We start from the raw sequence: 14652 nt of genomic DNA on the forward strand, positions 1-14652 counted from the left end.
TCCACAAAATGTATACACTCTCATAGATATAGTTTATTTTTTATTTTGGGTTATACGCCTAAAATGGATTTATAGTATTTCCAGTTTTTTCTCATTATTATTATTATTATTAATCATTATTATTGCTTCTAACGTTTTTTTCAATTTTATATTAACACCAATTAATTAATATATTATATATTATATTCTATATTTTACTTATAAAGTTTATGCATATACATCATCATCATCATCATCATCATCGTTTAACGTCCGCTTTCCATGCTAGCATGGGTTGGACGACTTGACTGAGGACTGGTGAAACCGGATGGCAACACCAGGCTCCAATCTAAATTTGGCAGAGTTTCTACAGCTGGATGCCCTTCCTAACGCCAACCACTCAGAGAATGTCATATATTATACATATTATTAAACACAGGTATATGGATGTATATTTGCGTGTATATATCTGCATATGTACATGTGTACATATATACATATATACACATATCTTTGTATCTTATTTCGTAGATTTTTCCTTATATTTGTACATATATTGAAATAATATTCTTCTCATTTAGATCTATATATATGAATTACTTCTTGTATTTTTAATATACTTATTTTTTCGCACCTATCACTCCTTAATAGTAATAATACATTTTCTTACATTCACATTCACCATTACATTATATAAGTTAGAAAATTATTTATAAAATATTACTACAGATTTTACTTCTTCTATGCATAGCTAGATTCTCAATTCACATTGTAAGTTTTTAATATTTAACATAGTCAACATGGAAATATAGAAACATGCAATTTTTCGAAAGATCTTTTTTATGAATTTATCTTAGCTTTATCTCCCTTACATTGTTACTTTATTCAACCTCTCAAAATCACTTCTTTATCGCTGTACGATCTTTTCGATAATCTTAACCACAGAATGTATTTTCTTTCTCGATTCTGTAATATTAACAACTATTCTTCTATCTTTATTCCTTCTTCTTATTTCACACAAATGAATATAAGCTTTTTAACTAATAATAATTTTTTTTTCCATTTAAAATTAAAGTAACTTATATAAAATTTATATTTGTATTTCTTATTCAAGGAATTTTTTTATAACAATTTCTTTAAATATACACTATGATTTATTTTTATTATATATCACTCATGACTGTCAAATCAAATATAAATTTAAATATAGCTATGCTGTCCCATTGGATGCTTATTTATTTATATATATACACACATATATATTTATATACACACACACACACACACACACACACACACACACATATATATATATATATATTATATTTTACTTCGGCAAGACTTCTTTTTGCCCCCCCCCCCCCCCTTTTAAATCTAATTTTTTTTTCTATACAAACCTCCATTTTCAGCTACGAAGAATACGAATCTGCAAAAAAATTGGCAAAAATCGGCATTTTAAAATTACCCCCACCCCACTCCACCCTAGGGTTAGGGTTACAGTTTTAGGGTTACGGTTTTAGGGTTAGGATTATGGTTTTAGGGTTAGGGTTACAGTTTTAGGGTTAAGGTTAGGGCTATGGAAAAAAGTGAAAAATGATGAAATTGGGGGAAGGGCAATGAGGGGGCGCAAAACATTTCAAAATTCCGATTTTTTGCAATTTTCTGGAATCTCCGTATCCAAAAGCATGGGTTTTTGGCAAAAAAAAAAATTAAGAAAAAGCAATGATTTGCGAGAAAATGGGTGGGGGAGGAAGTCTTTCCTTTTACTTCTTATGATAAATACTTTATATGGAATGTATATCAATTACTTATCTTTATATAGAGAGAATATTTCTTAAATATTTTTCACTTATATTTTCAAACAACGGTTAGCTGCATCAGTTATAGTTCATACACAACTAGACTCTACACTATCTTAGCATCTTTTTATCTTTCATAAGGATATTATGTATATCCAAATATCTTATGTGACACTCACTGCATGTTCAAAACAATCATATGCTTGGATTAAACTTTTTTTAAAACTTTTAACACTTTCTCTTCTCCATCTTTAATTGTTTGTTGAGTTTCTGTGAGATACGTGTTCTATAAATGCTCATAACACACTGCTGGCATGAGTTCGACGGTTTGACTGGGGACTGGTGAGCCAGATGGCTGCACCAGGCTTCAATCTGATCTAGCAGAGTCTCTACAGCTGGATGCCCTTCCTAACGCCAACCACTCCGAGAGTGTAGTGGGTGCTTTTACGTGCCACCGGCACGAAGGCCAGTCAGGCGGAACTGGCAATGGCAACAATCATGCTCAGATGGTACTCTTAGCGCTCCACTAGCACGGATGCCAGTCATGCGGTGCTGTCATTGAATTTGATTTCTATTTCACTTGCCTCAACAGGTCTTCACAAGCAGAGCTTAGTGTCCAATGAAAGAAAGGTATGCCTAAGTGGGCTGGTTACACCACTGGCATAGGCCATAGGTTATGGTCTCACTTGGCTTGCCGGGTCTTCTCAAGCACAGCATATTTCCAAAGGTCTCGGTCACTAGTTATTGCCTCGGTGAGGCCTAGTAGTTTGTCCATTGATGCAACGAAGACCATCTAGTCATCCTGGGATGGGGGTGGCCTTGTTTTGTGAGTCTGCAGATGGCTAGTGAGGCCAATCTGCTCCCGAAAGAGTCTTTGACAGTGTGAACAGGGAATGGTAGCGCCTGCTACAGGGTTGTTAGCTCTGTTCTTCCTGGCTTGTCTGCAGTCTTCTGCAGCAGCGATCCTATTGGTCTCGCGTGTGTTGGCACCCTTGTGGACAGCTGATCGCCACCTTTCTCTATCTAGAGCAGACTGCTCCCATGTGTCATGGTCTATGTTGAAGGCTTTCAGTGAGGCTTTCAGTGTGTCCTTAAAGCGTTTCTTCTGGCTGCCTTGTGAGCGCTTTCCCCTTTGCAGCTCACCAAAGAGCAATCTTTTTGGTAATCGATTGTCTGACATCGACTACGTTATCATAAGAAAGAGAGACAGGCAAGACATACGAGTTACAAAGACCATGTGTGGCGCAAAATACTGGACAGACCACCGCCTTGTATTTAAACTCAACCTTAGAGTTCAGCCCAAGAGATGACCACAAAATAGGAAAGCACCAAAATGCTTGAACATCGGCAAGCTGAAGGATAGCAACGTCAAGCAGCTATTTATCGATACATTGGAGCAATGCTTGGACCCCATTGTGCTACAAGGCAAGGATATTGAGGAAGCCTGGGCTGTACTCCGGGTGACGTTGTACGACACAGCCATGGAATGCCTTGGGCCATCTACAAAGAATCACTAGGACTGGTTTGATGAGAACTGCATGGAGATCAAGCAACTACTAGAGGAAAAGCATTGTGTTTACAAAGCTCACCTCACTGACCCCAAGTCAGTTTCAAAGAAGGATAGACTGCGGATTGTACGGAGCACAATCCAAACGAAGTTGCGCCAGATGCAGGATTCCTGGCTTAGCAGCAAAGCAGACATGATCCAGGGCTTTGTAGACCCTGCTCTAGCTGTGCAGTGAGGTGGTTGAGCAAAACTCTAGCCAGGATCTTGCCTGTGATGGACAGCAGTGAAATTCCGCGATGATTGTCGCAGACCTGGTGGCTTCCAATTTGCTTGTAGAGGTGGATGATGGAGGCATCCTTGAAGTCTTGGGGCACTGTCTCATGCATCCAGATGAGCTGAAACAGCTGGTGAATTTTCCTGGTCAGGGCCATACTGCCTTCTTTGAATACTTCAGCTGGGATGGAGTCTGGACCAGGTGCCTTGCCACTGGACAGTAGGTGGCATGCTTTCTGAATTTCCTCCAAAGTTGGTTCGACATCCATTGACTCTTCAACAGGGACTTGAGGTAGCCTATCGATGGCTTCACCATTGATGGTGGAAGGCCTATTCAAGCTGTCATAGAGATTCTTCATATCATTTCTATGGCTTCCAGAAAGAGCATGGGACTATCGACATGGTGTTTGCTGCTAGACAGCTGCAGGAGAAGTGTCAGGAGCAGAACGTCAACCTCTACTCTACCTACATCAACCTGACCAAGGCCTTTGATAACGTTAGTAGAGAAGGTCTCTGGAGAATCTTGGCGAAGTATGGATGCCTCAGAAAATTCCTCACCATCGTAAGATAACTACACGATGGCATGTTGGCAAGGGTAACGGAGTGAAATAAGGATGTGTCCTTGCTCCCACCTTGTTCAGCCTTATGTTCTCAGCCATGCTGACAGATGCTTTCAGGGACACAGACAAAGGTATCTGCATCAAGTACCGGTTCGATGGTTCAGTCTTCAACCTCGGGAGGCTCAAAGCGAAAACCAAGGTTTCAGTGGACACCGTCAACGACCTCCTGTTCACCGATGACTGCGCTCTCAATGCTGCCACTTAGTCCAACATGCAGTACAGCGTTGACTTGTTCTCTGGCAGCTGCAACAACTTTAGCCTTACTATCAATACGAAAAAGACTGAGGTAATGTATCAGCCAGCTCCAACCAGCCCTACTTTGAACACAACATCACCATCAACGGGCAGCGACTGAATGCGACTGAATGGCAGCTACACCCTCTAGAAATGTTGTCATCGATGATGAAATCAACACCAGACTTGTCAAGGCAAGCGCTGCTTTCGGCAGGCTACGCAAGACTGTCTGGAACAGGAGAGGGATCACCACCATGACAAAGATCAAGGTATACCAGGCTGTTGTTCTCACAACACTGCTTTACAGCTGCGAGTCCTGGACTGTCTACCAGCGTCATGCCAGGAAGCTGAACCACTTTCATACAATACACCTCAGAAAACTACTCGGCATAAAGTGGAAAGACAGGATTCCAGACACCGAGGTACTACTACGTGCTAACCCGCCCAGCATCCATACCATCTTGATGCAGTCTCAGCTTCGCTGGGCAGGGCACGTAGCTCGTATGTCAGACAATCGGTGAGGCCTGATGTTCGAAGGTTGTGCTTCACCACCTCATCCCAGGTCTTCCTGGGTCTACCTCTTCCACAGGTACCCTCAACCGCTAGGCTGTGGCACTTTTTCACACAGCTATCCTCATCCATTCTTGCCAAATGACCATACCAGCGCAATCATCTCTCTTGCACACCACAACTGATACTTCTTAGGTTCAACTTTTCTCTCAAGGCACTTATACTCTGTTGAGTATGCACACTGACATTACACATCCAGCGGAGCATATTGGCTTCGTTCCTTGCAAGCTTATGCATGTCCTCAGCAGTCATGGCCCATGTTTCATTGCCATGTAGCATGGCTGTTTGTACACATGTGTCATACAGTCTGCCTTTTACTCTGAGCAAGAGGCCCTTTGTCACCAGCAGAGGTAGGAGCTCTCTGAACTTTGCCCAGGCTATTATTCTAGCAGCTACACTTTCAGAGCACCCACCCCCGCTACTAACTTGGTCATCTAGGTAACGGAAGCTATAAACTACTTCTAGTTTTACTGCCTGGAATGTGGCAGAAACTGTTCTCTGTACATTCACAGTGTTTATTGCTCCTGAGCATCTGCCACATACAAAAACTAACTTCCTAGTTAACCTGCCTTTGATATTGTTGCACCTCTTATGTGTCCAGAGCTTACACTGAGTACATCTTATAGAGTTTCTACCTATGCCTTTTCTACAGATCGAGCAGGACCATCTACCTGAAGGGGTTTGTGGTTTGTCTGCCTTTCTACTTATTAGGACTTTGGTTTTAGCTAGGTTGACTCTAAGGCCCTTCGATTCTAATCCTTGCTTCCACACCTGAACCTTCTCCTTTAGTTCTGATAGTGACTCAGCGGTTAGAGCAAGGTCATCAGCATAGAGGAGCTCCCAGGGGCATCCTGTCTTGAATTCCTCTGTTATTGCCTGGAGGACTATGATAAATAGGAGGGGGCTGAGGACTGAACCTTGGTGGACCCCTACCTCTTCCCGAAGTTCTTCACTGTACTCGTTGCCAACCCTCACGTTACTGACAGCATCCCTGTACATGGCTCGCATATGGTTGTATGCACATATATATACACACACATATATATATTATCTCCTTATTCGAATATTTTATCTTTACTAGACCCACACATTGGATTTAATAGTGTGATACCTGGATTGTCTATTCCAGCATAATTTCAATCTTCCTTGGGAAGTATGTAGATAGCCTTGAGCTCTGGTTTAGTGGTGCATTGGAAATTCTCCAATTTTCTACTCTTTCAGGCCATAATCTCTTTCTCTCTCTCTTATCTATCTATCTATCTATCTATCTATCTATCTATCTATCTATCTATCTATCTATATATATATATATATATATATAGTTAAAAAAAACAACAAAGTGAGGACGTGTATATATATATACATACACATATGTATAAACATTAAAAGATTGAACACAGTTTTGCACAAATAATATTTCTTTTTGTAGGGCACTCGGGATTTTAGTCCTCAGCAGATGACTATCAGAGAAAATGTGTTTGCTACAATTATTGAGTGCTTCAAGCGTCATGGAGCCGAGACCATTGACACACCCGTCTTTGAATTAAAGGTGATAACATTCTTTTTTACTTTCATTGATAAATATGTTTGCTTTCTCTGTTACAAATGTGATTTAGATTTACATACATACACATATGTATAAACATTAAAAGATTGAACACAGTTTTGCATGAATAATATTTCTTTTTGTATATGCTACTGTGTGTGTGTGTATGCAGCACAGTGTGACCTTACAGATGCAGTTATGGCCTTGTAGTGAAAGAGTTTGTTTTGTAATCATGTTCCAGGTTCAATCTCACTGTAGAGCACCTTGGGCTAAGTTTCTTCTTGTTGTAATTATTGAGATGGAATCTTTGCAAAAGCCTGTTTGTGGGTAGTAGACTTAATTCATTGTCTACTTCAACATCACCCTTCCTTCTAAGTCTTGGGTGTCCTTAGTGCAAGGAGTCTTCTCTGTTTCAGACAACATAGCATGTATTTATAGGTTTGTGTGTGTATATAAATATGTATGTAGATACATCTCCTCATTTGTCTTAGGGTTGGTTAATCTAGTATCCATTAATCTGCTTGTAATATTCTGTCTCACAAATTAGAGACTATAATAAGTTAGAGTGTAAGGGTGTTTAATGTAATGTGGAAGAAACATGAATTTGTAATTGTTTGTAATTGTGTACCTCAGCAGTGAGTGACTATGTTTATTTGTAGTGTAGGGTATTAATATACTACAGAATATACATTAATTTGCTTGTAATAGTTTATCATGTATGCATGAGATTGGGTTGATGTAAACTGTGCAGAAGCCAATCAGAATGCATCTATGATTTGAGAACCAACTTTGTCATGAAGTGTGATACTGATTCTGCATGAGAAGTAAGTTACCCCTTTAGCATTTAAACTGGCCATATCAGGTCAAAATATTCTACCTGTAATATGTTCCAACTAGCCACATTTGGCCTCTCACACCTACTCTGCATACAGTGTCATTGTAAAAATAAACAATCAAATCATCGAAATCCCAAATCTGCAAGATAATGCTTGATTAATTCAAAACAATATAAATAAAATAGCATTACATTTGACAGAATATTCTGAATACTAAAGGATATGAGTTATTTATGGAATACTCAACCTCTTACTTTATAGTTTAGTAAGTAGTTTCAGTTATGAAACAACTGTCAAAATCAATAAAAGAGTCTGTCAGTAGAATTAACTAAAATGCTTGCAGTTACTTCCCCAGTTGCAATTGTTTTTGTTATCAAACCATTTTCTTGTTTCTTCTATCAGGAAACCCTTACTGGAAAATATGGTGAAGATTCTAAACTGATTTATGATTTGGTTGACCAAGGAGGTGAAATTCTATCACTGCGTTATGATTTGACTGTATCTTTTTCTAAAAGTTTATTAAAAGGAATTTTTACCTTGTGCTCATTGTTAGTCTAACATCTTAACCTTTTTGATACCAACCTACTTGAGACTGCCTTTGATTCCAGGATGCAAACTTCCCATTTTCAAGTAACCTAAATTAAAACTGACCATCAAAATTTTTTTTTCTAACACCAGATTAATAATGACAGTTATTTCACTAAATTCTTTATTATTTTCAAAATTAATTAAAATAAAGGTAGTGTATACCAGCAGAAATTTGGTAACAAAAGAGTGAATAACATATTCAGTATGTTATATCAAATAAAATTAAAGTGATTAAGAGTCCAACAATTCTTTAAAATTCTACTCCTTGATTCAGTGTTTTACCAATCTACTGGCTCCAGTTGTCTTCAGGTTCAATTTCCAATATTTTCTATTTTTACCAATTCCTTAACTGCCCACAGGTACCATTTGCTCGTTATTTGGCCATGAACAAAATCACCAACATAAAACGTTACCAAATTGCTAAAGTTTATCGGCGAGACCAACCTGCCATGACGAAAGGGCGATATCGAGAATTCTATCAATGTGTATGTTTATATTCTTACAAATATTGTTGCTAATTCTGTGCTTTAAATCTTTCTCTAATGTAGTCACCCTAATTGGTTATCCATTAACACTGTTAAACTGATTCAGTTTTCTTTAACACCATTTTTGTATGCTTTAATTTTCAACATTACTGATTCTCTTAAATGCCATCTAGTTTAACATTTATTTTAACCATCAACATCTGTGTTGTTAAGTTTCACAATCAACATCTGTGTTTGTTAGGTTTCACGTTCTACATCTATGTTGTTAGGTTTCACGTTCTACATCTATGTTGTTAGGTTTCACGTTCTACATCTATGTTGTTAGGTTTAACTATCAACATCTGTGTTGTCAGGTTTAATATCATCAACAGCTATGTTGTTAGGTTTAATCATCAACAGCTCTATTGTTAGGTTTAAGCCATCAGCATCACTGCTGATTAATTCACCTTTACTTGATTTCCTATATGTAAATATTACATTGTACCACATCCGTTTAATGCATATCTTTATTATTCTATTGTGATAGGATATTGATATTGCTGGTCAATATGATTCAATGATCCCTGATGCTGAGTGTGTGAAGATGGTGTCTAGTATCTTAACTGAACTCGATATTGGAAACTATGAGATCAAGGTGAGTTGACCACATTATAAAGGTAGGTGTTGAGTATTTGAGTGTGTGTATGTGTAAGTGGCTATGTGAGTTGAGTGTAGGAGATTGTTGATGTGAGATGGATGTAAGAATCTGTGAACAAATGAGTTAAAACTAAGAATGAAATGTGTATAGAAAAGTGTGGAGTGTAATCTCATGAGATGAGTGTAAGAATAGTTTTCATTGAATAAAGTTTTAAATTGAAATAGTATTATAAGGAAATCTTTCATTGAGATAGTATTATAATAAAGTTTTCTATTTAGACAATGTTACAATCAAGCCTTTATTGTAACAATATGATGTGAAATTCTTTTATTAAGACTATATTATAAGAAAGTCTTTTATTAACACAGTTTTATAATATAGTGAATTATTATTATCATTATTATTAAGGTGGTGAGCTAGCAGGATCATTAGCATGCTGGGTAAAATGCTTAGCTGCATTTCCTCCGTCTTCATGATCTGAGTTCAAATTCCACCGAGGTCGACTTTGCCTTTAATCCTTTCGGGGTCGATAAATTAAGTACCAGTGAATCACTGGGGTTGATGTATTCGACTTAACCCCTCCCACCAAATTCCAACCCTTGTGCCTACAATAGAAAGAATTATTATTAAAGCAGTGAAGGTGTCAAGCTGGCAGAATAGTTACTGCACCAAACAAAATGCTTAATGGCAGTTCTTCAGGCTCTCTACATTCTGAGTTCAAATTTTGCTAAGGTCAATTTTACTTTTCAACCTTTCAGAGTCAAAAAAATAAGTACCAGTCAAGTACTAGGGTTGGTGTAATTGACTTCCCCTTCCCCTCAAAAACTGCTTGTCTTGTACCAAAATTCGAAACCATTATTGTTATGAAGGCAGTGAGCTGGCAGAACCATTAATGCATCAGACAAAATGCTTCGTGACATTTCATCCATATTTACATTTTTAAGTTCATACTCTACCAAGGTTGACTGCCATTTTAGCATTGGGGTTGATATAATCAACTTACTCCCTCCCCAAATAGACCTTATGCCTGTAGTAGAAAGGATTATTATCAAGGTGATGAGCTGACAGAATCATCAGTGTGTTAAACAAAATGCCTATCAGCATTTCTTCTGGCTCTTTCATCCTTCCCTGATTAATAAAGTACTAGTCAAGTACTGAGGATATTTGTAATTGATTTGCTCCCTTCCACTAAATTACTGACCTTGTGGAAAAATTAGAAAGAATTATTATTATTATCATTTGAAACTAAATATGTGTGTACAAATCTTGTATTTTGAGCACACATTTGTATGAGACTGAATGTCACAATTTTTGAAAGATGTGATATCTCCAGTATTGAAAGCGTACTGTTGAGAATTCAGTGCAGATGGGCATAACATGTTGTTTGAATGCAAGATGATTGCATTCCAAAAATTCGTTTGTATGGCTGACAAGTAGAGGGGTTCCACGGTAAAGGAAGACCCCCCCCCCTCTGTTGGTATAAGGATAACTTGAAACAATCACTAAAATCCCTACACCTTAATTTAACACCATATTGCCTAGAACAATCTGAGTGGTATAAAATGTGTCATGTAGCATCAAAAAAATTGAGTTGAAGGAACAGAACAATAAAAGAATGATATTCTGCAATCAACAGACACATTTGTTCAATCCCAATCAAAATTATCATTGTTCCCATTGTGACTTTACTGCAAAATCCATACCTGGACTCAAAATATATTCATGCATCCGTCACAAATAAATGCTGCTTCTTTTGTTTTTAATCCTTTCCTTCAAATACTTATATGTAAAAATCGAGGAGGCATCATCATCATCATCATCATCATCATTATTATAGAAATAATAATAATAATGATGATAATAATGATAAAGTCTGCAGTTAATGCAGATGGCTAGATAGTGGCCATCACCATCTTCAAGTTTAATTAAACAGTCTATATTACAGGAATAACTAATTGATCATTTGGTGATAGCAGGTTAGACTATATCACTCAAAAAGGTTTCTAGCTGAATATGCATGTGAGCATGAATACATACATGTGTCTGTTTATTCATGTAGATGCAAGCATAGATAAATAGTTTAGTTCACATTGCAGTCATGAAATATTGGGTTCAATTCCAATTATAGCACCTTTTAACCTTTAGTTGACTCAGGTGTTCATCATCATCATCATCATCATTGTTTAACGTCTGCCTTCCATGCTGGCATGAGTGGGACGGTTTGACAAGGGACACCCAGGCAGAAGCCTGCATCAGACTTCTGTGACTGTTTTGGCAGGATTTTTGCAGGTGGATGCCCTTCTTAACACCAACCACCCAGCAGAGTGGACTTTGTGTTTTTACATAGCACAAGCACATGTGAGGTCAGTTTTGGCAAGGTTTTTTACAGCTGGATGCCCTTCCAAAGGCCAACCACTTTACAGTGTGGACTGGATGCTTTTTAAGTGGCACCTGCATTGACAGGGTCACCAAGTAGCCTGCAAGACAAAAATCTTTTTGAGAGGGAAGGGGTTGATCTTGTGTCAGATGATGAAAGGTTATAGAGAGACAGAGATACAGAAACAGGTGTCTTGCGGTAGAGGAGGTACAAGGTTACCCAGCCGGAGAGAGAGAGAGAGAGAAGCATCAGAAATGAGGACAGAAACAGTTGCACTGCCGCAAAGGAGATACATAGCTACCCAACCTGAGGGAAGTGCAGGAGAAGGAAAGCGAGAGTGAAAGACAGCAGGATAGAGGTGAACGAAAACAAAAATTAGATGAAAGCCAGTCAGAGGGACTCTACCTGTAAGATAATGAGTCAGCTTTGTCACATAGTATCAATCTGATTTTTACCTGGGGTTACATTTTAGGATACAAGTGTCTGTAGCATTCTCAGCTACTTACAATGTATTTCGACATTTGGCAAGCCAGATGGCTGCACCAGGCTCCAATCTGATCTGGCAAGGCTTCTACAGCTGGATGCCCTTCCTAATGCCAACCACTCCGAGAGTGTAGTGGGTGCTTTTTACATGCTACCGGCATGGGAGCCAGTGAGGCGGCTCTGGCATCAACCATGTTCAGATGGTGCTTTTTATGTGCCACCAGCACAGGAGCCGGTCAGGGGGCACATTTGCACGGTGCTTTCTATATGCCACTGGCACCAGCACAAGTGCCAGTCAGGCGGCACTGGCCATGACTACAATTTCGATTTCACTTGACCCAACAGGTCTTCTCATGCACATCATATCACCCGATGATTCAAGAGTCCTTTTAAATGGGCTGGTTATGCAACACTGGCATTGGCTACAGTTGAGATCTCACTTTACTTGCTGGATCTTCTCAATTGCAGCATATCTCCAAAGGTCTCGGTCTCTTGTCATTGCCTTTGTGAGGCCCAACGTTTGAATGTCATGCTTCACCACCTCATCCCATGTCTTCCTGGGTCTATCTCTTCCACAGGTTCCTTCCACTGTTAGGGTGTGATACTTCTTCTCTCAGTTCTCCTCATTCATACCCAACACATGACCATACCAGCACAGTCATCTCTCTTGCACACTACATCTGATGCTTCTTATGTCAAACTTTTCTCTCAGGGCGCTTACATTCTGATGAGTATGCACACTGACATTATACATCCAGCGGATCATACTAGCTTCATTTCTTTCAAGCCTACGCATATCCGCAGCAGTCATGGCCCATGTTTCACTGCCTGGTAGCATGGCTGTTTGCACACATGCATCATACAGTCTACCTTTCACTCTGAGCAAGAGGCTCTTTGTTACCAGCAGAGGTAGAAGCTCTCTGAACTTTGCCCAGGTTATTCTTATTCTAGCAGCTACACTCTCAGAGCATCCACCCCCACTACAGACTTGGTTGCCTAGGTAGCAGAAGCAATCAACTACTTTTAGTTTTGCCCCCTGGCTTGTGAGGGAATCTGTTTTCTGTACATCTTCGGTGTTTATTGCCCCTGTTCATCTGCCACATGCAAAAACTATCATCCTGATTAATCTTCCTTTGATATTGCTGCACCTCTTATGTGTCCATAGCTTACACCAGGTACATCTTATGGAGTTTTGACCTATGCCTTTTCTGCAGATTGAGCAGGGCTGTCCACCTGAAGGGGTTTAATGATAATAATAATAATTATCAAATACCTCAGCATTTCTCCTGAGCCCATCTAGCTATGTAATGCGTAAACTTAGTTTGCACAAGACTGTGCTCAGCATCCATTTTCAGCATCTGTCATATATTTAAAATACACTCCCAAATATCATTCCATTTCTTTGCTGCCATTCATGAATCAACAACTCGCTCATGCTTTCTTGAATCCACAGCTAAGTTATTGTTATTATTATTCAAATGTGGCTTAGTCAATGAATCTAGGATTCCCCATTTCTTTCAATATCTAGTTGCAAAGGCCACATGTAATTTCATTTCAATTTCAGCCAGACTCCCCATCCCATTGCAAAATGCTTATGTGATAAATTTAACAATTAAAATGTACATGTATATTAATTTAGTATTAATATTTTGATAATAATAATTATTAAATACTATGGCTTTTCTTCTGAGCTCATCTAGCTATGTGGTGCAAAAACTCAGTTTGCACAAGACCTGTGCTCAACATCCATTTTCAGCATCTGTCGTATATTTAAAATACATTCTCAAATTTCATTCCATTCCATTTCCTTGCTGCTGTTCATGAATCAACAACTCGCTCATGCTTTCTTGAATCCACAGCTAAGTTATTGTTATTATTGTTCAAATGTGACTTAGTCAATGAATCTAGGATTCTTCCATTTCTTTCAATATCTAGTTGCCAAGGTCACATATAACTTCATTTCAATTTCAGCCAGATCCCATTGCAAAATGTTTATGCAATAAATTTAATGATTAAAATGTACATGTATATTAATTTAGTATTAATATTTTAATGATAATAATAATTATTAAATACTATGGCTTTTCTTTTGAGCCTGTCTAGCTATGTGGTGTGTAAACTTAGTTTGCACAAGGCCTGTAGTCAACGTCCAAGTGTTTTTGCAGATCTTCGTATCAGGTGATGACAAAATTTCCACAACTACCAAGTAATCGATCTCAGGGCTACTACCGTCAATGTTGGCACAATGAAAGGAAGGAATGGGAAGATTATTGAAATGTTGGAGTGAAACCATGTTGATGTGTGTGCTGTGCAAGAGGTAACATGGTGGGGAGACTCAGCTAGATTCCTCCCGGGAATCTAGTTAAGATTCAAATTCTTCTAGGTTGGCAGGAAGGATGGAGTAGGTGGTGTAGGCATACTGTTGGTAGAAAAGTGGGTAGATAAGGTAATTGAGGTAATCAAAGTATGTGATAGGGTAATTAAGATGAGATTTATCATAGGTAAATTAACTGTTACATTTATGTTCTTCAGTCTGGACTGACTGATGATCAGAAGGACCAATTCTATGAGGTCCTTTTGCAGACCACCTTAACAACAAATGACAGAGATTTTGTTATTATGGCTGGTGACTTCACTGGACATGTTGAACAGCATCCCCATGGATTCCAGTGAGTGGATGGGGGCTATGGTTTTTGATCTAGAAATGAGGAGGGAACA

The 14652-nt window shown here is 38.6% G+C and overlaps 1 protein-coding gene across 1 annotated transcript in view; it reads left to right on the forward strand.

Annotated features, from left to right (window-relative positions):
• Positions 1-6386: 6386 nt before the first annotated feature.
• The window catches only part of LOC106883735 (histidine--tRNA ligase), a 40663-nt gene continuing 32397 nt past the window's right edge, over positions 6387-14652 (forward strand). Inside the window, exons 1-4 of the mRNA XM_052969549.2 lie at positions 6387-6531; positions 7767-7862; positions 8312-8437; positions 8964-9071. Of these exons, the coding sequence (XP_052825509.1) occupies positions 6439-6531; positions 7767-7862; positions 8312-8437; positions 8964-9071 (423 nt within the window). The 5' untranslated portion in view covers positions 6387-6438. The remainder of the gene's footprint in view (positions 6532-7766; positions 7863-8311; positions 8438-8963; positions 9072-14652) is intronic.

This window comes from Octopus bimaculoides, chromosome 7 (genome assembly GCF_046866305.1).
Source record: "Octopus bimaculoides isolate indiv1 chromosome 7, ASM4686630v1, whole genome shotgun sequence".
NCBI lineage: Eukaryota > Metazoa > Mollusca > Cephalopoda > Octopoda > Octopodidae > Octopus > Octopus bimaculoides.